We start from the raw sequence: 25,751 nt of genomic DNA, 5'->3' as shown, positions 1-25,751 counted from the left end.
GTAGGAGGCCTGGGGGTGGTGTCCAGGAGGAGGACTTGTGTTGGAAGCGGGTGAAGGGGTCAGTGGAGGGAGGGTTAGGCTCCCGGTTGAAGAAGTAGGCATGGAGGCGAAGACGGCGGAAAAACTGCTCTATGTCCAATCGTGACTGGTATTCCATTTCAAGCCCACCGATTCCCACAGCTACCTAGAATACTCCTCCTCCCACCCACCCTCCTGCAAAAATTCCATCCCCTATTCCCAATTCCTCCGCCTCCACCGCATCTGCTCCCACGATGAGGCATTCCACTCCCACACATCCCAGATGTCCAAGTTCTTCAAGGACCGCAACTTTCCCCTCACAGTGATTGAGAACGCCCTTGACTACGTCTCCCGTATTTCCCGCAACACATCCCTCACACCCCGCCCCCGCCACTCCCGCCCAAAGAGGATCCCCCTCGTTCTCACACACCACCCTACCAACCTCCGAGTACAATGCATCATCCTCCGACACTGCCGCCATCTACAAGCCGACCCCACCACCCAAGACATTTTTCCATCCCCACCCCTGTCTGCTTTCCGGAGAGACCACTCTCTCCATGACTTCCTTGTTCGCTCCACACTGCCCTCCAACCCCACCACACCCGGCACCTTCCCCTGCAACCGCAGAAAATGCTACACTGGCCCTCACACCTCCTCCCTCACCCCTATCACAGGCCCCAAGATGATATTCCACATTAAGCAGAGGTTCACCTGCACATCTGCCAATGTGGTATACTGCATCCACTGTACCTGGTGTGGCTTCCTCTACATTGGGGAAACCAAGCAGAGGCTTGGGGACCGCTTTGCAGAACACCTCCGCTCAGTTCGCAATAAACAACTGCACCTCCCAGTCGCAAACCATTTCCACTCCCCCTCCCATTCTTTAGATGACATGTCCATCATGGGCCTCCTGCAATGCCACAATGATGCTACCCGAAGGTTGCAGGAACAGCAACTTATATTCCGCCTGGGAACCCTGCAGCCTAATGGTATCAATGTGGACTTCACCAGTTTCAAAATCTCCCCTTCCCCCACCGCATCCCTAAACCAGATCAGTTCGTCCCCTCCCCCCACTGCACCACACAACCAGCCCAGCTCTTCCCCTCCACCCACTGCATCCCAAAACCAGTCCAACCTGTCTCTGCCTCCCTAACCTGTTCTTCCTCTCACCCATCCCTTCCTCCCACCCCAAGCCGCACCCCCGTCTACCTACTAACCTCATCCCACCTCCTTGACCTGTCCGTCTTCCCTGGACTGACCTATCCCCTCCCTACCTATACTCTCTCCACCTATCTTCTTTTCTCTCCATCTTCGGTCCGCCTCCCCCTCTCTCCCTATTTATTCCAGAACCCTCACCCCATCCCCCTCTCTGATGAAGGGTCTAGGCCCAAAACGTCAGCTTTTGTGCTCCTGAGATGCTGCTTGGCCTGCTGTGTTCATCCAGCCTCACATTTTATTATCTTGTCTGCTGCTAGTAGTGGCCCACAGCACCTCATGCATGCCCACTTTTAAGATGCTAGATCCACTTATGTCTAAAAGACTCACTTAACACACTGGTACTGCCATACAACACGGTAGTGGATATCCTCAATGTGAAGGAGGGATTTTGTCCCTACATTGACTGTGCAGTGATCATTCCTACCAATACCACCATATTATACAGGGCAACAGCCAAATAAACACTACAAAGAATACCACCAACAACTGCAATTTACAGACTAATGATGGTTAATATCTTAGACCTCAAACTTTACTTAAAATTCCCGAAACAAAAGAAGCTTTGAATTCTTGCTTTTTTTCTTAATTATTCTCAAGAGTCACCTGGCTTTCCAGATCACACCATATATGGATCACAAACAGCTGACTTTCAACTGACATCTGGAGTGCAACAATAAAGATGGTCTAACAGTCTGTTGAAATGGATTTCAGAATTGATTAACATTCTGGATGTAATCTCCAACACTGCTACTCCTCTCCCGACTCCTCCAAACCTTACAGGTTTTTCAGGATTGTAACTTTGACAGTATTTCTGATTCTCTTTATACCTATGAAAGTTCACTTTCTAACTATTTACAGGAGTAGAATTTTACCAAAAGCGGTCCCCAATCTGGTATCTTTTCTCAACACACCTCCTTCACCAAACCATTGGATGCTTCGTCTTCGGTTATCTAAATCTCAAGCACTTAAGTTTCTTTCCTAAACCTCAGTCTTTTTCCCTTTATGAATCAGAATTACAGAGACAAGGAAATCATTCAGTTCATCACGTACACGTGGTGGCCCTCAATCTAAGATTCTACCTGTAGCCCTGCTTATCCAACTCCCTTCCAGATACCACAATTGTGCCTGCCTTCACTATCCTCAGCCAGTGTATTCCGGATGCTAACTACTGGTTGCTTAAAACATTTTTCCCATTTTGCCTTCGGTTCTTTTGTCAGTCACTTTAAATCTGTCCTCTCTGGTTCTTGACCCTTCCACCAATGGGAACAATATATCTCCGTCCACACTATCTAGACCCCTCATGATTTTGAGCACTTCTATTAAATCACCTCTCAACCTTCTTTTCCCCAAGGAAGTACAACCTCAACTTTTCCAATCTATCCATGTGATTGAAATCCTTCACAGTTGGAACCATTCTTGTAAATCCTTCTTTAAGAAGCTAAAATGCTTTTCGGTCCAGCTTTTACCTATCTTAAGATTAAATAGTTCAATATCAATTTTAGTCTGATTACGGTCAAAGAGCACTTTGGGATGTTTGAATAAGTTAAAGGCATTGCACAGTGATTTGAGAGATATATTAATCACATATTTCTACACAACTACAGCAGTGGAATGATTATGGGTGGCACAGTAGCTCAGTGCTTAGCACTGCTGCCTCACAGCACCACAGACCTGGGCTCAATTCTAACCTCGGATGATTGTGCAAACTCCACACAGACAGACATTCTCCCTTGTGCCTGCATGGGTTTCCGCTGAGTGCTCCGGTTTCCTTCCACAGTCCAAAGATGTGCAGGTTAGGTGGATTCGCTGTGCTAAATACCCATAGTGTTCAGGAATGTGTAGGCTAGGTGTGTTAGCCATGGGAAATGTAGGATCACAGGGAAAGGTTGGGGGATGGGTCTGGATGGAATGCTCTTCGGAGGATTGGTGTGCAGTTGTTGGGCTGAATGACCTGTACCCACACTGTAGGATTCCATGTGCTATGAATATGTTATGAAGCAGTAATCCAGAGACTTGGATAAATATTTAAGAGTTAAGAATACAAATTCTACCACAGCAGCTGTGGAATTTAAATTCTGTTAATTAAACAAATTTGGACTGAAAAGATAGTCCCAGGTTGTTGCAAAAATCCCTTTGCTTCATTACCATCCTTGACTTAGGGCAGGAGATGTGCCATCCTTGTCCAGTCTGGCTTACCTGGGCTTCTAGACCCACAGCAATGAAGCAGTTTACAAATCATTCATTTCTACTCAAAAATAACCATCTTCTCAAGGACATTTAAAAATGGCCAATAAATGCTGCCCCTGCCAGAGAGACCCACATCCCATAAATAAATTTTTGAAAAATTAATGCTAACCACATTGGTGTTACAGCTCCAACAAAATGTGAAATACCTATCTGCATATACAGGAGCATGTGTTACCCATCTTAAACTCTAGGGTGTTTGTACACATGGTAAAGCCACTTCAACTTATCTTTCACAAGTACCCACACTAGCATTACTACAGACATTTAAAAGGATTAAATTGAACTGCAGCAGAATTAATATCCCTTCACAGTAATGGAAGGTAGATAAAGCACAGAGCAAGACATGAAAAGAATTATTAGTTAAAGCAATACTACGTCAAAAACATTCTTACCAGGTCTTTCTGAGAGCAAGGCAGACTTTTTCTTACCTGGAAAGTTGATCCACCAACACTTGTTCTACTACTGCCTGTTTTCTCTTCTCTGCAGCAAGGTCCTCCTATATACAAAATTAGAATCATTTTAAATTGTGTAGTGATTCTCACTGCACCTCTTCTAACCTAAGAGCCTGAATGTTGAGTCCTGCACTTTGTATTCTAAAAATCTAAACTATGAATCTCCATGCCAATTAACCAAGAACTTTGCACAAAATTTACCAACTTCTGCTGTTCACAGACCATAGGTTCACAGCAAGAACAAACTTGCACTTATATACATAGCGCCAGTCACCACCTCAGGATGCACTTCTACAGCTAATTAATTCTCTAATCAGGCATTGTTGTAATATCAAAACGGCTGCAACCAAGTTGTTCACAACAAAGTCCCATAAACAGTAATCAACTTGTTCAGAGATGTTATTACTTACCTACTGGGCATCTCAGAAGTGAACCTGGGCCCCCTGGCTCAGAGATAGGGACACTACCATTGCACCACAAGTGCTCTCAAATAAACAGCAATGTGACTGTTTTCTAATCAACCTGTTCATGGTTGTTATTATAGACCTTTGGAGCAAATGGGGCTTGAACCTGGGCCTTCTAGTTCAGGGTCCGGACACTAACATACCACCGCAAAAGGTATTTAAATAAACAACAATGTGGTAATGATTGGATAATCTGTTTTTGATTATGTCAGTTTAGGCATAAATATTGGTTGGGATACCTGGAATGTTCACTTGCTCCTGATTAAAACTGCCTCAGGGTCTTTCACAGTTAATTAACAGGGAGGTGGAGATCTCTGTTTAATGTATGCATTTCAACTACGTACTTTGGGATGTCTAATACAGGGAGGATATATACACTGCGTGGCATATCCCTATGGAGAACTGAAGAACAAAGGGATATTAGTGTAAAAGTCCATAGATCCCTGAAGGTGTCAGCACAAGTAGACAGGATGGTGAAGGAAGCACGCAGGATGCTTGTCTTCAAGAACTGGGACAAAGAATAAAGGAAAAGGAAATTTTATTTTAAGTCTTATTTTTAAAACCTTCACTAGGCCACAGATGGAACGCTATGTAGTTCTGGTCACCACACTATGATTGCATTGGAGAGGGCATAGAGGAGATTCACCAGGATGAGAAGTCTCAGTTATGAGGAAAGACTAGATAGGCTGGATTTGTTTGCCTTGTGGCACAGGAGGCTCCAAGGGGATCTGATTAAGATATACAAAATTATGAGACGCCATAGACTGTAGGTCATGAGAATCTCTTCCCCATCGCAGATGTGTCTAAGACCAGAGGGCGCTAGCTTAAATTTAAGGAACAAATGGTTGAGGAAATCTGAGGAAACTTCTTCTTTTAACCCAGAAGGCATTAGGTAGATGGAACACGCTGTCTGAGAGGGTGTTGGAGGCAAGTACTCCCACACATTTAGGGAGGATCTGGATGAGTACTTACTACCAGTGTCTACCTATCACCACCATTCTGCTAACACCCTTCACCCCAAACCTTAACCCCCATCCCCACCCACCTATGTCTGCAGCTCCCCCTACCCCCACATCCAGTCCTGAAGAAGGGTCCTCTCCTTTCCTCCAGATGCTGCCTGGCTTGCTGCGATCTTCCAGTATCCTGCTTGTCTACCTTGGATGAGTACTTAAAATTCCAGGACACAGTAGGCTATGGACCAAGTGTAAGTAAATGGGTTTTAGTATAGTTTGGTGTTTGTTGCTCAGTATAGACATAGTGGACAGAACAATCTGCTTCTATGCTATATGACTCTACTAAGTTAAAAAGGTACTTAGTTAGACATTCAACACCTGTCCAGATGCTGGAGTATATAAAAGTCACAGTTCAGAGCAGTGCTAAGGAAGAACTGACCAAGGCGATATTGAAGGTGCTGTTTCCTACATAAGGCAATTAAATGAAAGTCCATCTCCCTATTGGGATGAAAGCAAGCATCCCATGAACTTGTCCAAAGTGCAGGAAAGCTATCTAATGTGTTCCTGTCAACCTAAGCACTATATAAGATGAACTGGTCAGTAACCTCATTGCTATCTGAGACAGCTTATGTCTGGAGGTTAGTGACACAGAAATATTTCATTGGATGAAAAATCCTCTTGAACATCCTGAGGAGAAAAATGTACCAATGGCTTATGACTTAATTGACAGCGAGAAGGAAACAAATAACACTTTCATTCTCAATAATAAAAGCTATGTTGAGTATAAACGTTCCACAAAAAATATACAAAGAAAATTTGGAGGGAGTAAAAGATCCATTGCAGTGTGCTCACAGAAAAACAGCAAAGGTCTGAGAACTGGCCTTGCATTTGCTTTTCTGGACAGCAAATGCAATGGAGATCTAAAGAATTAGAAAAGAAAAACCTTGTTTTATATTAGGAAAAAAAGTAAAATAGCACCAACTCACTGCTTCCAACTTCCTCATACTTTGCCCCATGGAAAATGGCTTGCTGGTGTAACATTGCTGTAGGGTTGCTTTCTCATCAAGAGAAGTCAGGCTTTCAGGAGCCACGCCGCCAAATGGAGATTCCTTTTGCTATTTGCAGAAATTCAAAAAATAGAAGAATGTAACAACAATTCATCAATTCAATAGGAGGCACTGAGCGCCAATCAAGCTTCTCTTGGCAGTCCAACAATATCATTGTTGTAAGAGATGCCTGCAGCTGGCACCTGGTTTTGCTAGGAATCTACTTTCCATACGTGTCCTGCCACCAACATCCTTCTTGTAATACTAACCTACAAGTCTATTAAAGTGATAAAGGACTATGGACCAATATGTCTTTGATAGAAAAGGTAAGTAACAAGTAATAATTTATGACATACTAAGATTCAAGTTACGGTAACATTAAATTCAAAAACTACATTACTCTTGATAAGAGATGTAGATATTTCCTCAGAGATCCAGGCTATGTTTAACCTAAGTCATAGTTACAAAAGCAGACAGACACAGAACACACAAAGTCACTTGCTCTTACAACAGACCATCATAAATATTTTCAATCAACCTGTTCAGGCATGTTAAGACTCAAATCTGGAGCCGGTGGAACTTGAACTCAGGCCTTCTGGTCCAGAGGTAGGGAACCATACTGCTGTGCCAATATATAAATTTCAGCCAGGGAAACTATACAAAAATTGTGTTAATCCTTTAAGACTAATTGCTGATCTGTATCTCAACTCCATTTATCCACCTTGGTTCCATGTCCTTTAACCAGCCAACAGAAAATAACCAATCACAGTTTTGAAATTATTGAATTCAGTCTCAATCACTTTTTACAGACTTCCACTACCCTGTGTGTGAAAGAGTGCTGCCTGACGTCACCCGTGAAGTGTTTAATTTTAAGGTTGTCTCCTTCTATTGAGCTCACCCACTTGAGGAACCAGTTTCTTTCTATCTAAACAATCAGTTGCTTTAATCATCTTAATCACCTCAATCAGATGACAACTCAATCTTCTATACTCAGGTGGATAGACTGTGTAATCTATGTTCACAATTGAGCACTTCTGACCCCAGTTCATTGTGATGGATTGTTACTGCACCCAAGACCAATATACACTTCCTGAGTTGCAATGTCCAAAACTGACAATGATCCCCCACAATCTGTAACCAAGGCATTAGGTTGCATAACTTCCACTTTGTTTTACTACATTCTTCTTGAGATAGGTTAACGTACGAATGTTCTTTAACATGTCAACTGATTCTGAGTGATTTCTCTACATGAAGGCCTGAATCTCGTCCATAGTTTCTAGCTCCTCACTATAGGAAGACATAGCTTAATAAACTTGTGCCAAGTTAAAGGTTAATTTTTCTACTACCCCATTTCCTCCAGCAAGGTACCTGCATCTGGAGAATAGCTGGTGTTGGCTGTCGACCTGAAGAGCTTGATTTGCTCCTCTGGGTTATTTGTTGGGTGTGCTCCTTGTATTTCATCTTCATTTCCTCCTTGTACTGTTGATATTTCAGCTTGTAATTGTCTGAAGGTACAGGCAGGTTCTCGGGTATAGTCAACTCTTCTACTGGACATGGCTGAATGCAAACAGTTCAGTTAAAACAGTCCTTTTAGAAAGATGTCCATGCAGAAGTAATGAAGGCCAGGACTAAAACCAGGAATCGTTAATCCGCTCCTGCACAAAGGGTAATATAAATCTGTATTTCTCTTTGCAAAAAACCAGTGCTGCTGTGACAGTTTGTGCATTGAGAGCTGAAGTCTCGTGTTAACTTTAGACAGTAGTCCTGTTCGCCCCCAGAAGCGTATGCAAAAGATTCTTGACATGATTTTGGAGAAGAGCAGGGAAGTAATCTCCAGTTCCTAGCTAATATTTTTCTCTCAATCAACATTACTAATAAAAAAAGTATTATGTATATATTTTTAACATATGCTGTTTGTTGGAGATTTCTATGTGCAAATTGACTGTCAGATGCTTTAATTCAAAACATAAGAGAACATAACGAACATATAGGTCCTAGAATTGTACTGATTTCTGTGACATGCAAACTTGGGAGGGAATATGAAAACATACATGATTTATTTTGTTCATTATTCATTTCGTCCAGGATGTGGGCATTGCTGGACAATCCAATATTTATTGCCAATCCAACTAACTAGAAAAGATGGTGGTGAACTGCCAGCTTGAACCACTGTAATCCATCATATCAGTTTCTGCCACAATTGAGTGGTGTAGCTTGATCATTTCAGGGGGAGGTTCAGAGCTAACCAACACAAAAGCACAGTATTGCTTTGCACAATGCTGGAAATCTAAGTTAAGAATTTGAAAACATCTGGAATGCATCTGTGGAGAGAATCAGAGTTAATGTTTCAGGCCAATGACCTTTCATCAAAGCCAACAATACCATTGTAGGTCTGGAAACACCTGTTGATCATTGTAAGGATGGTGGTTATCTAATCCAAAGGACATTAGTGAACCAAGTAGTTTTTAATGCCATCCCATAGTTTCATAGATAATGGGAACTGCAGATGCTGGAGATTCCAAGATAATAAAATGTGAGGCTGGATGAACACAGCAGGCCAAGCAGCATCTCAGGAGCACAAAAGCTGACGTTTCGGGCCTAGACCCTTCATCAGAGAGGGGGATGGGGGGAGGGAACTGGAATAAATAGGGAGAGAGGGGGAGGCGGACCGAAGATGGAGAGTAAAGAAGATAGGTGGAGAAGGTGTGGGTGGGGAGGTAGGGAGGGGATAGGTCAGTCCAGGGAAGACGGACAGGTCAAGGAGGTGGGATGAGGTTAGTAGGTAGCTGGGGGTGCGGCTTGGGGTGGGAGGAAGGGATGGGTGAGAGGAAGAACCGGTTAGGGAGGCAGAGACAGGTTGGACTGGTTTTGGGATGCAGTGGGTGGGGGGGAAGAGCTGGGCTGGTTGTGTGGTGCAGTGGGGGGAGGGGATGAACTGGGCTGGTTTAGGGATGCAGTGGGGGAAGGGGAGATTTTGAAACTGGTGAAGTCCACATTGATACCATATGGCTGCAGGGTTCCCAGGCGGAATATGAGTTGCTGTTCCTGCAACCTTCGGGTGGCATCATTGTGGCAGTGCAGGAGGCCCATGATGGACATGTCATCAAGAGAATGGGAGGGGGAGTGGAAATGGTTTGCGACTGGGAGGTGCAGTTGTTTGTTGCGAACTGAGCGGAGGTGTTCTGCAAAGCATTCCACATTAAGCAGAGGTTCACCTGCACATCTGCCAATGTGGTATACTGCATCCGCTGTACCCGGTGTGGCTTCCTCTACATTGGGGAAACCAAGCGGAGGCTTGGGGACCGCTTTGCAGAACACCTCCGCTCAGTTCGCAACAAACAACTGCACCTCCCAGTCGCAAACCATTTCCACTCCCCCTCCCATTCTCTTGATGACATGTCCATCATGGGCCTCCTGCACTGCCACAATGATGCCACCCGAAGGTTGCAGGAACAGCAACTCATATTCCGCCTGGGAACCCTGCAGCCATATGGTATCAATGTGGACTTCACCAGTTTCAAAATCTCCCCTTCCCCCACTGCATCCCTAAACCAGCCCAGTTCATCCCCTCCCCCCACTGCACCACACAACCAGCCCAGCTCTTCCCCCCCACCCACTGCATCCCAAAACCAGTCCAACCTGTCTCTGCCTCCCTAACCGGTTCTTCCTCTCACCCATCCCTTCCTCCCACCCCAAGCCGCACCCCCAGCTACCTACTAACCTCATCCCACCTCCTTGACCTGTCCGTCTTCCCTGGACTGACCTATCCCCTCCCTACCTCCCCACCCACACCTTCTCCACCTATCTTCTTTACTCTCCATCTTCGGTCCGCCTCCCCCTCTCTCCCTATTTATTCCAGTTCCCTCCCCCCATCCCCCTCTCTGATGAAGGGTCTAGGCCCGAAACGTCAGCTTTTGTGCTCCTGAGATGCTGCTTGGCCTGCTGTGTTCATCCAGCCTCACATTTTATTACCATAGTTTCATGGTCACCAATAAAGATATCATCGTTTTATTCCATATTTGTTTAATGATTTAATTTTGTTTCTAATTTATTCATGGAACGTGAGCATCACTGGCTAGGCCATCATTTTATTCACATAAAAGCCAGACCAGTAAATAGCCTCCCTGAAAGGATTTTAGTGAACCAGATCGGTTTTTATAATAATCAACAGCAGCCATATGGTCACTGTATGGAGAATTTTTTACTCCAGATTCCAGTAAAAGCACCAACGATGGGATCTGATTTCATGTCTGTGAATCATTTGTCCCAGCCTTTGGATTATTGGTGCATTGGCATGATCACTTCGCACCGAATGCAAAGGAGTGATTTCACCAGCCAGTGAAAAACAAGGAAATCACAAATGGAATTTCAACACTCATTCATTCAATTTTCTGGTTTTATAATCAAGGTTGAACTACTCTATTTTCACAAAAATACTCTGAATATAACCATAAATTTTCACCCTATTTTACAAAAAGCAGAAGTGTTATCATTAATTTGTTGTCACTTGTCAACTATTTTATATAAATGGGTGGGAGCTTTGGTATGTTTGGATTTCAGTTATGTTGAGTTCCATGATCTTCCTCTGTGGAAGTGTATCAGGACAGGATATCAACCACACTCAGCCCCAATTTAACCCTGGCTGTTCTGGGATTAGTTTAAGTTGAATATTGAGAAAGTCAAGAACTTTGACAAAATCAAGGACAAGGCAGCTAACATGATGGACACCACATCTACAAAACTCATTACTCCATCATCAGTGCATCATTGAGGTGAGTATCTGTGAAGTTGGTGTTCATGATAAAAGGGTTCAATCTTTAGTTCTAAATAGTTATAATAAGACCATTTCAAATAATTCTAATATAATGTAAAATAAATGGTTGTTTTTACTTTTACATGTAATAAAAGTGATTTTCTTGCCTTAAAAGTACATTGGCAGCTTCTTATAGATATATCCACTGACTACTACAATAAATAATTTACAATATGAAACTTACGATCGAATAAGTCACATTTTACTCTGGAGTTTGACTTGATAGTACTACCATTAACTGGAATTATAATGGTGCTGTATGTTGCTATAATTCTATCACAGCTAGAACATATAAAATAAAAACAATCCTGGGATGTGCACTCTCTGATCAATAGTAAGCCAATTCCATCATAAACAAACCTCATGGTAGATGCGACGATGGGGAAAAGGAGCTGGGAAGGGTGTACCCCAGCTAACAGTTGAGGTCGGATCTGGAGACGCTAAGCGAGGATGTTCTTTCATAACAGGTGTATAAGATAAATCATTCTGCAAGGATAAATTGATATAGGTGTTAATCAACAGCAATCTCAATGAGGTTCGGTATTTACACGGTCAAACAGCAAGAAGGGTCTAGGCCCGAAACGTCAGCTTTTGTGCTCCTGAGATGCTGCTGGGCCTGCTGTGTTCATCCAGCCTCACATTTCATTATCTCGGATTCTCCAGCATCTGCAGTTCCCATTATCACTGATACAATTATCATGCAGTGTTGGTACTAATGCAATTTGCAGGATATATGGACTAAATGGCAAATAGTTCATAGAGCTCCACTTAAACCTTTTAATTCCCTCCACTACATCTTTATGGTAATACAACATCCTTATGGGAGCGTACTTACAAAGAATGTGGAATTCTCTGCTATAAACCACTGCTGATGGAGATTTCAGATAGAAGTTAGTTATTTTCTCTTTTATGAACAGGTGTGTTAAAAGGCCGTGGGGCACTGAAATCGGATTACATACTGCCTACAGATTAAAACACCAGTACACACTGGCCTGTTTTCACATTGCAATACAGTGTGTATTAGTGTTAAAAACCGTGACATTCAGGTTAGGAAAAATACAATATGTTGCAGAAATGTGTAAGAAAAGCAAAAAAGTAAGGTTATTCCAGCATAATTCCCATGGAAGTAATAGATTTTCATTTTGAGTGTGTTCAAGCTTCGCCACCATGCAGTCAGAAAAACAGGAAAATACATAGTTCAGAAAGCAGCTTTCTGTAAACATCGAGGGAAGTCTGAATTTAGGGTTTAGAACTGCAGCTGTAAAAAATCAGTCCCTATTTGGGCAATTTTTAGAACAGAGTCTCACTTCCAGATTCTAATCTGTTGCAAAGTCTCAATGGCATTTCAAAACTTCATTTTCAAAATATGAATCATAGTTTACCTCACCATCTGAGTCATCAAGTCTCCTCAAGTCTAATGCAGGTACACTGAAATTAAGAAAATCTTGTTGTCATTTTCAATTGATGGAATTACTGCACAAATCAGAAGCCCCTTCAGCACCTTGAAAAATATTTTGCTCCCTCCACCACAAGCATAATGCGGTTGTAATTTGCAATACACATCACCTGCACTGCATAATTCACCAAGGCTTTTTTGAAGATAGCTCTCTCATTAACGTTTTCAATCGCATTGAAACACAAGGACAGCATGGGAACACCACATCCTCCTAGCTCCCTTCCAAGTCACGTACCATTCCAATTTAGAAATGTACAGTTTCCCCATTGTTGCTGGGTCAATATCTCAGATCTTCTCACCCCTACAAGATTGTGTGAGCACCTTCGCCACACAGTCTGCAGGGAATCCACATGAAGACCAACCACTATGTCAAGGGTCAGGTAGTTATGGCCAATAAATGTTAGCTTTGCCAAAGGCGCCAGTGTTAATATAAAAAATATATCAATTCCCACATGTGACATTGATGGCTTATTTTATATCATAAATATTGTAGAGTAGTGACAGCCAAATCTACAAACTTTACAAGTTGCAGAAATAAAATTTTAAATGCATCTGTTTCAGCCCATTTACTTTAACACTTACCCCTTTGGCATTGGTTTTCAGAGAAAGGATGTATGAAAAGAGATGGCTGGAGAGAGTGAGAGTACACAAGAATCCATGGAGAAAGAAAATGCTTAATATGGCTAAAAAATTCAGAGCAGATATCCCAAGTGCCAAAAGCTTTAACAAAACTCAGAAATAATTTAGCGAAAACAATCAGTCTCAAAAGCCTGAATGACCCAATGATAGTGTGACGCCAACAACTAATGATCAGATAAACTTCTCCTTTTTATATATACCAGAGCATCAGAGAGTCATACAGCACCAAACAAACCATTCGGTCAAACTTGTCCATGCCAAACAGAATAGACATCCCAATTTGACCTAGTCCCATTTGCCAGCATTTGGACCATATCCGTCTAAACCCTTCCTAGTCATATACACATCTGCATGCCCTTCAAATGTTGCAATTGTACTGGTCTCCACCACTTATCCTGCAGCTCATCCCTCTGTGTGAAAACATTATCTTTTGGGTCCTTTTTAAATCTTTTCCCTTTCACCTTAAAACCATACCGTCTAGTTTTGGGCCACCCCACATCTTATCAACTGTTCAGAGGATAAAAGAGCAAAACAACATGTGACAGTTTTAACATCTCATGTAAAATGGAATTGAAGACGAGAAGCTTTGTGCACAAAAGTTAAAATTTCCATCATAAATTATGATATAATTATAACCATAGTATAAATTAAATTTGAGAATAAATACTTACTCATCAGGACGGGGGCCATAAGCATCACTTGAACGTATCCTCCAGCCCTGTTTACAAAAGGTAATTTATAAAAACAATTATAACCAATTCATGGTAGCTGAAATGCCATTATCAATCTACATAAATTAAGCCATGTTCCAAAAAAAGAGTCAAATTGGACTCAAAATGTGAAATATGATTCTCTCTACACTGATGCTGCCAAACCAGCTGAGTTTCACTTGCACTTTCTGCTTTTGGATATTTACTAATCAGCCTGTTCAGAAAAGCAGGTTGGACTTGAATCCAGCCTTATAGAGACACTACCACTCAAACACAAGAGCCCTTGTCAATAACAAGCAGATATTTTCTAATTAACCTGTTCAGAGATGTTATTGCATACCTCTGGAGCAGGTAGAACTTGAACCCAGGTCTTCTGGCTTAGAGGAAAGGACACTTCCACCACACTAAAAGGGTTCAAGTCCCACCTGATTCAAAGGCATATGTCAGCATCTCTGAACAAGTTGATGCAAAAATATTCATGAGATAGAAAAGAGAACAAAAAGTGAAAGATTAGCATAATAATTTAGAAAACTGTACTAGTGGATAAACTGAATGTGATCTGATCGCAAACAATTACCAGCAGTAAGAAAAATTAGGAACCATCAGGTGTGAGGAATTAGCAGTATTAAAAGATGTAAGGTGCCTGTAGCATGGCAGCAATATCCCTGTATCTGAACCAAAAGGTTTGCGTTCAAGTACAATCAATTGCAGAGATTGTCCATAACAGGCTGTTTAAAAACTACCTCCTTCCTTCATTACTTTAAGGGGAGATGTTGACATAATGGTAGGTTCACTATCTCTGAGCTATGAGGCTTGGTTCGAGTCCTACATGCTCCAGAGGTATGTAACAACAACTCTTAGCGAGTTGATTCAAACATATGATATAAAAAAATTACTAAAGAGGTAGGAGATCATGTGGTGCAATGGTAGTATCCATACCTATAAGCCTGGGTTCAAATCCCACTTGCTCCAGAGGTGTAAAACGCCATCACTGAATGGGTCTGTAAATTATATCTCATGAAAAGTTAGGGCCTTTGCAGCACAGTGAGATTCCTATCTCTGGGCCAGGAGGCCTGGGTTCAAGTCTCACCTGCTCCAGAGGTGTACAATAACATCTTTGAACAGGTTAATTAAAACAAAATTAAAAGGGTAAGCCAAAATTTTAATTCTTAAAAAAAAAATCCTATTTTTCTACATTCTCAATGATTAAAATGGCAGTGCAAGTGAATTAGAAGTTAAGATTCTATCGAAAAAAATGCTTTGTTAAAATTTTCATTTTGTGGGATGTGGGCATTTATTGCATGTTCCTAGTTGCCTTTGAGAAGGTGGTGGCGAACTGCCTTCTTGAACCGCTGCAGCCCACCTGCTGTGGGTTGAACCCACAATGCCGTTAGGGAGGGAGTTCCAGGATTTTCTTAACAACAGTGAAGGAATGGCAATATATTTCCAAGTCAGGATGGTGAGTGGTTTGGAAGGGAACTTGAAAGTGGTGGTGTTCCCACATATCTTCTGCTTTTGTCCTTCTAGATGCAAGTGGTCACGGGATTGGAAGGTGCTGCAGCTGAACGTTGGTGGTGAAGGGAGTGGATGCAGTGCTAATCAAGCAAGCTGCTTTGCCCTGGATGGCGTCAAGCTTTCCGAGCATTGTTGGAGCTGCACCCATCCAGGCAAGTGGGGAGTTTTCCATCAGACTCCTGACTTGTCCCTTGTTGATAGTGGTCAGGCTTTGGAGAGTCAAGGACGTGTGGTACTCGCAGCCATATTTCTAACCCCTGAACTGCTCTTGTAGCCACTATATTTATGAAGTGAGTTTCTGGTCAATAATAACCCACAGAATGTTGATAGTGGGGTTTCAGTGATAACAACACCTTGAATGTCAAGGAGCAGTGGTTAGCTTATCTCTTATTGGTGATGGTCACAGTCTAGTATTTGTGTGCCACAAATGCTAATTGCCACTTGTCAGCCCAAGCCTGGATGTTGTCCAGATCTCGTTGTGTTTGGACATGGACTCTTCAGTATCTGAGGAATTATGAATGGTGCTGAACATTGTGCAATCATTGGCGAACATCCCCACTTCTGAACTTAGCTCAGAGTGAAGGTCATTAATGAAGCAGCTGAAGATGGTTGGGCCTAGGACACTACCCTGATAATCTCCTGCAGAGATGTCCTGGAGCTGAGATGACTGATCTCCAACAAACACGACCACCTTCCTATGTGACAAGTATGACTCTAATCACTGGAGAGTCTGCCCCCGATACCCTGTGATTCCACTTTAGCTAGGGCTCCTTGATGCCACACTCGGTTGAACACAACCTTGATGTCATGGGCTGTCATTCTCCACTCTTTTGTCCAGGGCTGTAGTAAGGTTAGGAGCTGAAAGGCCCTGGCAGAATCCAAACTGGGCGTCACTGAGCAGGTTATTGCTGAGTAGGGAGAGATAATGGGAACTGCAGATGCTGGAGATTCCAAGATAATAAAATGTGAGGCTGGATGAACACAGCAGGCCAAGCAGCATCTCAGGAGCACAAAAGCTGACGTTTCGGGCCTAGACCCTTCATCAGAGAGGGGGATGGGGGGAGGGAACTGGAATAAATAGGGAGAGAGGGGGAGGCGGACCGAAGATGGAGAGTAAAGAAGATAGGTGGAGAGGGTGTAGGTGGGGAGGTAGGGAGGGGATAGGTCAGTCCAGGGAAGACGGACAGGTCAAGGAGGTGGGATGAGGTTAGTAGGTAGCTGGGGGTGCGGCTTGGGGTGGGAGGAAGGGATGGGTGAGAGGAAGAACCGGTTAGGGAGGCAGAGACAGGTTGGACTGGTTTTGGGATGCAGTGGGTGGGGGGGAAGAGCTGGGCTGGTTGTGTGGTGCAGTGGGGGGAGGGGATGAACTGGGCTGGTTTAGGGATGTAGGTTATGTGGAACAGTCCATCTTCCGCACCTACACAGGCCCCAAGCCCCACCTCTTCCTCCGGTACATTGATGACTGTATCGGCGCCGCCTCTTGCTCCCCAGAGGAGCTCGAACAGTTCATCCACTTCACCAACACCTTCCACCCCAACCTTCAGTTCACCTGGGCCATCTCCAGCACATCCCTCACCTTCCTGGACCTCTCAGTCTCCATCTCAGGCAACCAGCTTGTAACTGATGTCCATTTCAAGCCCACCGACTCCCACAGCTACCTAGAATACACCTCCTCCCACCCACCCTCCTGCAAAAATTCCATCCCCTATTCCCAATTCCTCCGCCTCCGCCGCATCTGCTCCCACGATAAGACATTCCACTCCCGTACATCCCAGATGTCCAAGTTCTTTAAGGACCGCAACTTTCCCCCCACGGTGATTCAGAACGCCCTTGACCGCGTCTCCCGCATCTCCCGCGACACATCCCTCACACCCCGCCCCCGCCACAACCGCCCCAAGAGGATCCCCCTCGTTCTCACACACCACCCTACCAACCTCCGGATACAACGCATTATCCTCCGACACTTCCGCCATTTACAATCCGACCCCACCACCCAAGACATTTTTCCATCCCCTCCCCTGTCTGCTTTCCGGAGAGACCACTCTCTCCGTGACTCCCTTGTTCGCTCCACACTGCCCTCCAACCCCACCACACCCGGCACCTTCCCCTGCAACCGCAGGAAATGCTACACTTGCCCCCACACCTCCTCCCTCACCCCCATCCCAGGCCCCAAGATGACATTCCACATTAAGCAGAGGTTCACCTGCACATCTGCCAATGTGGTATACTGCATCCACTGTACCCGGTGCGGCTTCCTCTACATTGGGGAAACCAAGCGGAGGCTTGGGGACCGCTTTGCAGAACACCTCCGCTCAGTTCGCAACAAACAACTGCACCTCCCAGTCGCAAACCATTTCCACTCCCCCTCCCATTCTCTTGATGACATGTCCATCATGGGCCTCCTGCACTGCCACAATGATGCCACCCGAAGGTTGCAGGAACAGCAACTCATATTCCGCCTGGGAACCCTGCAGCCATATGGTATCAATGTGGACTTCACCAGTTTCAAAATCTCCCCTTCCCCCACTGCATCCCTAAACCAGCCCAGTTCATCCCCTCCCCCCACTGCACCACACAACCAGCCCAGCTCTTCCCCCCCACCCACTGCATCCCAAAACCAGTCCAACCTGTCTCTGCCTCCCTAACCGGTTCTTCCTCTCACCCATCCCTTCCTCCCACCCCAAGCCGCACCCCCAGCTACCTACTAACCTCATCCCACCTCCTTGACCTGTCCGTCTTCCCTGGACTGACCTATCCCCTCCCTACCTCCCCACCTACACCCTCTCCACCTATCTTCTTTACTCTCCATCTTCGGTCCGCCTCCCCCTCTCTCCATATTTATTCCAGTTCCCTCCCCCCATCCCCCTCTCTGATGAAGAGTCTAGGCCCGAAACGTCAGCTTTTGTGCTCCTGAGATGCTGCTTGGCCTGCTGTGTTCATCCAGCCTCACATTTTATTATCTTGGAATCTCCAGCATCTGCAGTTCCCATTATCTCTCACATTTTATTATATTGCTGAGTAGGTGCTGCTTGATAGCACTGTTGTGACACCTTCCATCACTTTACTGATGGGGTGACAATTGACTGGATTGGATTTGTCCTGCTTTTTATGTACAAGACAAACTTGGGAAATTCTCCACATTGTTGGGTTGATGCCAGTTGTAACTGTACTGGAATAGCTTGGCTAGGGGAGTGGCAAGTTCTACAGCTCAAATCGTCAATACTATTGCCGGAATGTTATCAGGGCCCATAGCCTTTGCAGTATCCAATGTCTCCAACTGTTGCTTGATATCACGTGGAGTGAATCAAATTGGTTGAAGACTGGTATCTGTAGTGCTGGGGACAACTGCAGGAGGCCAAGATGGATCGTCCACTCAGCACTTCTGGCTGAAGATTGCTGCGAATGCTTCAGCCTTATCTTATGCACTGATGTGCTGGGCTCGTCCATCATTGAGGATGGGGATATTTGTGAAGCCTCATACTCCAGTGAGTTGTTTAATTGTCCATTACCATTCACAACTGGATATGGCAGGACTGTAGATCTTAGATCTGATCCAATGGTGGGGAGTTGTTTAACTTGACCTATCACTTGCCGCTTATGCTGTGTGGCATGTATTAGCCCTGTTTGGGGGCTTCACCAGGTTGACTGCTCATCTTCAGTATGCCTGGTGCTGCTTCTGGCATGCCCTCCTGCACCATCCATTGAACCAGGGTTGATGCTGCTGGGCCTGCTGTGTTCATCCAGCCTCACATTTTATTATCTTGGATCCTCCAGCATCTGCAGTTCCCATTATCACTGATACAATTTTAACCTCACTGCGAAGCCTCTTCCAGGGATGCCTAACTTGAAGAAGTTACCCTCCTCCCTCCGGACCAACTTCAGGGAATCACTCTCCCACTGCAACTCTCTTGTAATCTCTTCAGCCTCTCCACCTATCTTCTTTTCTCTCCATCTTCGGTCCGCCTCCCCCTCTCTCCCTATTTATTCCAGAACCCTCACCCCATCCCCCTCTCTGATGAGGGTCTAGGCCCGAAACGTCAGCTTTTGTGCTCCTGAGATGCTGCTGGGCCTGCTGTGTTCATCCAGCCTCACATTTTATTATCTTTGATCCCCTGTCCTGATGGTATTGGTTGAGTGATGTTACAGACTGTCTGCTGTACACTTCAAGTGCAGACTGGGTGAATATTTTGTATAACATCTCTGTTCAGTTCGCAAGCATTACTGATGCTGGAAAATGGGACTAGGTTTGTATAGGATGTCTGGTAAGCATGGACAAGTTGGACTGAGAGATCTGTTTCCATACTATATATCCCTGTGACTCTATGACATTGTACTTCAGTCATTTGCTGTTTCAGTACACTATCACATTTCTTGCCTCGGCCTGCTTCTGTACTCTACAGAAGCTCAATACCAGCTTGATGAACAGCATCTCATCTTCGGAGTCTTTCTGGACAGAGTATTATATTCAACTACAGATCAGAATACGTTTTCTAATTTAATTTGTTTCCTTTTGTCAAGTGCCAGCCTGTAACTTATTTTCATGTTACTGCTTTCAGGCTTTACTGAAAAGACAGAGAAGTCCTTTTTTAAATTCACGTTGTTGGATGTGGGGTCATTGCCTGGGCCAGAATACATTTCCTGGCCCTTGAATGGAGTGGCTTGCTAGGCTATTTGCCATTTCAAATGGCATTTTAAGATTCAACTACACTGCTGTAGCTCTGGAGTCACATTGAGACCAGTGCATGTAAGAATGACAGATTTCCTTCCCTGGAGGACAATTAAGAAACCAGATTTTTTTTTTATTGGCAATAGCCAATGACCACATAGTTGCCATTGACCTAGCTTTTAAATTACAACATTTGGTTGAATTGAAATGTTCCCTGCCATGGTGGGATCTATATGTCTATCCCCAGAACATTAGCTTTTGGTGTCTCAATTACTAGTCCAGTGACTTTATCACTCTAGTCCCACCTCCCCTTCATGCTGCCATTAATACTTACTCTGGATCAACGTTTTGCTTCTTCAGTACAACTATTACCATTCCCTTTTGCTTTTTGTTCTGCCTTCAAAATTTAGAGGCAGGAAAGACTAAATTTTTTACTTTTTTCTTCCTGACCTTCCCTCCATTTACAATAACATAAAACTCATGAATATTTCCAAACCCGCCCCCCCACCCCACCCCAGTTCCAAAAGAGAGTCACATTGGGCTCAAAACATTTGCACTGTCTCCTTCTCGTCAGATGCTAGCAGGCCAGAATCATCTTTGTTTTTAATCGCAAAACATTGTCATATGGCCCAGTGACAATTTTTAATCTGGCGATGGTCCTTGAAGTTTTGGACTTTTTACAAGATGCAATGTAAATACAAGCTGTTGGAGCTTCTCTCTCTCTCTCTCTCAACAGGCCTGCTGTGTAGACTCGAGTAGCTTGTTTTCAGTTTTAAAAACTTCCAGCCACTGACGTTATGAAAATGGGACAAGAAACAGTGCAGCTATCAGCTTGATCTCTCACCACACGACTTGCGACCCCACAGTAGTTTTAATGTGGAAATATTGTATTTTGGGGAGTCGGGAAGAAACAACTCAGATCCAGACACTGTTTGAGCTTTTTACCTTTGCAGACTTCTGGCGTGTTGATGCTGTGCCGATGCCTTTAACTTCTAGGTCCATTTAAATCTGTGGAAAAAAAAGTCATTACAAAGATTGACTGGAATTTTCTTTTTCGGAAACAAAATGACTTTTAAAAGATTGAACCGTACATCAGAAAGCTCTGGAACTGTTCGGGGAGTTGGGAGTAGAACTGATGAGCCACCTTACCTGGTCGAGCCGACCCAGGCCTAGTCTGACTCACCTGTCGGTAGCCCAAAGGGGCACCTGGCAGCTACCCTCCCGTCAATCACTCCGCGTTGCCATGACGACCAACGCGTCCAGCCGCACTTCCGGGTTCCACCATGCGCATGTGCACGCTGCAATGCTTCGGAGCACAGTTGTAGCGATTGCCTGTGAAGAGCCCGGAGCACAGATCAGAGTCTAGGCGTTTTCTTTTGTTTTATGAATGCAATCAAAACTTTAGACGAAGAGTTGGTCCAGAGACCAGTAATCAAATGGCTTTCTTTTGTACAGTAAAATTATGTAATCCCCTGGCATATCAGACAATATTGTGAAAGGCTGGTCATTTTTTAACCTATTTTTTTCCTAATTAACCTGTTCAGTGGCATACATCTCTGGAGCAGGTGGGATTTGAACCTTGGTCTTTTAGTTCAGGAGTAGGACACTGCACCACATTAGGGACCCCTATTATTATAGCAAAAGAAAATTACAGTCAGTTGTGCAACATTTGCCATTCACAGTGACTTACCTTTTGCTTAATGTACATTCCTGCTGCAGGAATTGATCCACTGTACATTATAATTAATAAAAAATTGTTGCAATGTCTGGAATACTGAAGCTATGTTGATGAGGACAGTATCCAGGCAAGGTAGTCAGAAAAAGGCTTGTTGCAATAAAATAAAAATCACATTCAGTTGTACAAATAGTAATTTGGTAGTACATAACTCGACCGCAGCTGGAAAAAAGATATTGTCGAAGTTCTCAGTCCTAATCACAAGACATAATTCACAAGAAATACTAATGGAAAAATAAGACAATAATTTAACCTGCTCAAGTATTATGGCATCTCTGAGGCAGATCAGACATGAGTCCAAAAGACAGGAACAGGACCACAGGGGGATATGATGTTTTCTTGCTGTTCATCCTGTCTGTACCCTCATGATTTTGTCGACCTCAATCAGGTCCCCCCCAATCTCCATCTTTCTCATGAAAATAATCCTAATCTGCTCAACCTCTTTTCATAGCTAGCACCCTCCATACCAGGCAAACCTCCTGTCTACCCTGTCCAAAGCGTCCACGTCCTTTTGGTAATGGACACAGTACTCTAAATGTGGCCGAACCAAAGTCCTACACAACTGCAACATGACCTGCCAACTCTTGTACTCAATACCCCGTCCAATGAAGGAAAGCATGCCATGTGCCGCCTTGACCACCCTATTGACCTGCATTGTCACCTTCAGGGAACAATGGACCTGAACACCCAGATCTCTCTGTTCATCAATTTTCCCCAAGACTTTTCCATTTACTGTATAGTTCGCCCTTGAATTTGATCTTCCAAAATGCATCACCTCGCACTTGCCTGGATTGAACTCCATCTGCCATTTATCTGCCCAACTCTCCAGTCTATCAATGTTCTGCTGTAATCTCTGATAGGCCCCTTCACTATCTGCTTCTCCATTCCTCCCTTACAATGCGATTAGGCAAGACTTAGGAGGCATAGAATGGGTTAGCAAAACGCAGGGGATGGGGACAATTGAATTGTGGAGCTGGTTTAAGGAACAGATATTGCGTATCCTTGATAGGTACGTCCCTGTCAGGCAGGGAGGAAGCGATAAGCTAAGGGAACCGTAGTTTACGAAAAAAAATTGTATCTCTTGTTCAGCAGAAGAGGGATGCTGATGTGACGATGAGACCAGATGGTTCAGATGAGGTGATGGAGAGCTACAGATTAGCTAGGAAGGATTTAAAGAGAGAGTTAAGAAGAGCAAGGAGGGTACATGAGCAGACATTGGCAGGTAAATAAAGGAGAACCCTAAAGCTTTCTATAGGTATGTGAGGAATAGGAGGATGACCGAGGTAGGCATAGGGCCAGTCAAGACAGAAGTGGGAAGTTGTGTGTGGATGTTGTGGAGATTGGAGAGGTGCAAAATGAATATTTCTCATCTGTTTTCACTGAGGGACAGGAGAATATTGTAGAGGAGGTGACTGAGTTACAGGCTACTAGAATTGAAAGGGTTAAGGTTAGTAAGGAGGAAGTGTTATCAATTCGGCAACATGTGAAGGTCGATAAAACCCCTGGGCCTGATGGGATTTTTCCGAGGATTGTCTGGGAAGCTAGGGAGGAGGTGGTGGAGCCTTTGGCCTTGATCTTTGAGTCCTCATTGTCTACAGGTTTAGTACCAGAGGACTGGAGGATTGCAAATGTAGTGCTCTTGTTCAAGAGGGGCAGTAGGAATGACCCAGGCAATTATAGACCTGTGAGCCTTATGTGGGTTGTAGGAAAAATTTTGGAAAGGATTATTAGAGATAGGATGTATAATCATCTAGCAAGCAACAACGTGATTGGTGATAGTCAACATGGATACATCAAGGGCAGGTCATGTCTCACAAACTTCATTGAGTTTTTTGAGAAGGTGACCAAGCATGTGGATGAGGGTCGGGCAGTTGGCGTGGTGTACATGGACTTCAGTAAAGCCTTTGATATGTTTCCCCATGGTAGGCTATTGGATAAAATACAGAGGCACGGGCTTGAGGGAGATTTAGCCATTTGGATTAGAAACTGGCTTTCGGTAAGAAGGCAACGAGTGGTGGTTGATGGAGAATATTCAGCCTGGAGTCCGGTTACTCGTGGTGTGTCTCAGGGATCTGTTTTGAGACCACTGCTGTTTGTCATTTGTATAAATGACTTGGATGCAGGCATTGATGGATGGGTTAGTAAGTTTGCAGATGACACTAAATTCGGTGGAGTGGTGGACATTGTGGAAGAATGTTGCAGGTTGCAGGGAGACTTGGATAAACTGCAGAATTGGGCCGAAAGGTGGCAAATGGAGATTAATACAGATAAATGTGAGGTGATTCACTTTGGGAGGAATAATAGGAAGGCAGAACACCGGGTCAACGGAAAGATTCTTGGTAGTGTAGATGAGCAGAGGGATCTTGGTGTCCATGTACATAGATTCCTGAAAATTGCCACCCAGGTTGATGGTGCTGTTCAGAAGTCTGATTGTGTGTTAGGTTGCATTGGTAGAGGGATTGAGTTCCGGAGACGTGATGTCATGCTGCAACTCAACAAAACGCTAGTGTGGCCTCACTTTGAATATTGTGTGGTTGCTCCATTACAGGAAGGATGTGGAATCGTTGGAACAGGTGCAGAGGAGATTTACCAGGATGTTGCCTGGTCTGGAGCGAAGGTCTTATGAAGAAAGGCTGAGGGACTTAGGTCTGTTCTCATTGGAGAGAAGGAGGCTAAGAGGGGATTTATTAGAGACATACAAGATGATCAGTGGATTAGATAGGGTGGACAGTGAGAGTCTTTTTCCGAGGATGATGACTTCAGCTTGTACAAGGGGGCACAGGTACACATTGAGGGGTGATGGATTTAAGACAGATGTCAGAGGCAGGTTCTTTCCTCAGAGAGTGGTAAGGGCGTGGAATGCCCTGCCTGCCAATGTAGTTAACTCAGCCACATTCGGGGCATTTAAACAGCCCTTGGATAAGCATATGGTTGATGATGGGATAGTGTAGGGGAATGGGCTTAGATTAGTTCACAGGTCGGCGCAACATCGAGGGCCGAAGGGCCTGTTCTGCGGTGTGTTGTTCTATGTTCTATCTAATACATTTACTTTTTAACTAGAAGGTATATACCATATATATTCGAGTTTAAGTCAATTTCATGTAGAAGTTAATGTCCTATTTTTGGCCAAAAATTCTTGAATTTTCCATATATCTCCCGCAAAAGTCAGCCCTATTTCTTCACAGATAACAGATCAACATTTGTGACTCAAGGTATTATTCTGTACATGTTATGATGAGGGAATGATCAGTGAGACTCTATGGGAGTCAAATGTCCGATAGAAAGCTTTTATTTCTGATAAAAATGTTAAAATGTTAGTTTGAAAATCTAAACCATCAGTAGATGAGAGAAAACAGAGGGAAATGGAAGAACTTGGTGTGAAAGTTTAAGACGCATCAGGTCAGAGTCCGGCACAGTCATATGCCTTCATCATTTTGCATAAAAAAGTACTTCAGGAATAACAAAAAATATACAGCAGTGTTTAAACTGGAAGTTATTCAAGTTGCAGAGAAGACAAATAACTGTGTAGCAGCAAGAGAATTCTGTGTTTTGGAAAAAGTTAAGAGACTGGCCTTCTACTAGTGATACATATTTAGGACTATAGCATGAATTTCAGCCCGTCAGACATAGTATCCATATAATAGTTGACCCCATAAATTTAACATTAAAAAAAGTCTAAAAAATTTGACTTTTACATGAGTTTATACAGCAATTCCGGAAAGGCTCCAACACGTGACCACTCATTTACAAGGTCAATGCTCAAACTAATGAGCTATGGGCCTTCTACCAAACATTTCTGAAGGGCAAACTGCTAAGATA

At 43.9% G+C, this 25,751-nt stretch overlaps 1 protein-coding gene across 6 annotated transcripts in view; it reads right to left on the bottom strand.

Moving 5' to 3' along the window:
- The window catches only part of caps2 (calcyphosine 2), a 51,142-nt gene extending 29,663 nt beyond the window's left edge, over positions 1-21,479 (bottom strand). Inside the window, exons 1-8 of one of the 6 annotated variants that reach the window (XM_048548850.2) lie at positions 21,381-21,479; positions 21,143-21,205; positions 13,978-14,024; positions 12,594-12,639; positions 11,572-11,697; positions 7,767-7,955; positions 6,339-6,467; positions 3,912-3,979 (exon numbers count right to left, since the gene is read on the bottom strand). In XM_048548850.2, coding sequence (XP_048404807.2) covers positions 3,912-3,979; positions 6,339-6,467; positions 7,767-7,955; positions 11,572-11,697; positions 12,594-12,639; positions 13,978-14,024; positions 21,143-21,199 — 662 coding nt within the window. In that variant the 5' untranslated portion in view covers positions 21,200-21,205; positions 21,381-21,479. Of the gene's footprint in view, positions 1-3,911; positions 3,980-6,338; positions 6,468-7,766; positions 7,956-11,571; positions 11,698-12,593; positions 12,640-13,977; positions 14,025-21,142; positions 21,206-21,288 lie in introns of those variants that run through there. The other 5 variants (XM_048548851.2, XM_048548852.2, XM_048548853.2 and 2 more) reach the window with 5 other exon arrangements.
- Positions 21,480-25,751: the final 4,272 nt, after the last annotated feature.

Source organism: Stegostoma tigrinum, chromosome 18, assembly GCF_030684315.1.
Source record: "Stegostoma tigrinum isolate sSteTig4 chromosome 18, sSteTig4.hap1, whole genome shotgun sequence".
Lineage (NCBI taxonomy): Eukaryota > Metazoa > Chordata > Chondrichthyes > Orectolobiformes > Stegostomatidae > Stegostoma > Stegostoma tigrinum.
Note: the sequence above shows the minus strand (reverse complement) of the source record. Positions and strands in the feature narration are given on the sequence as shown.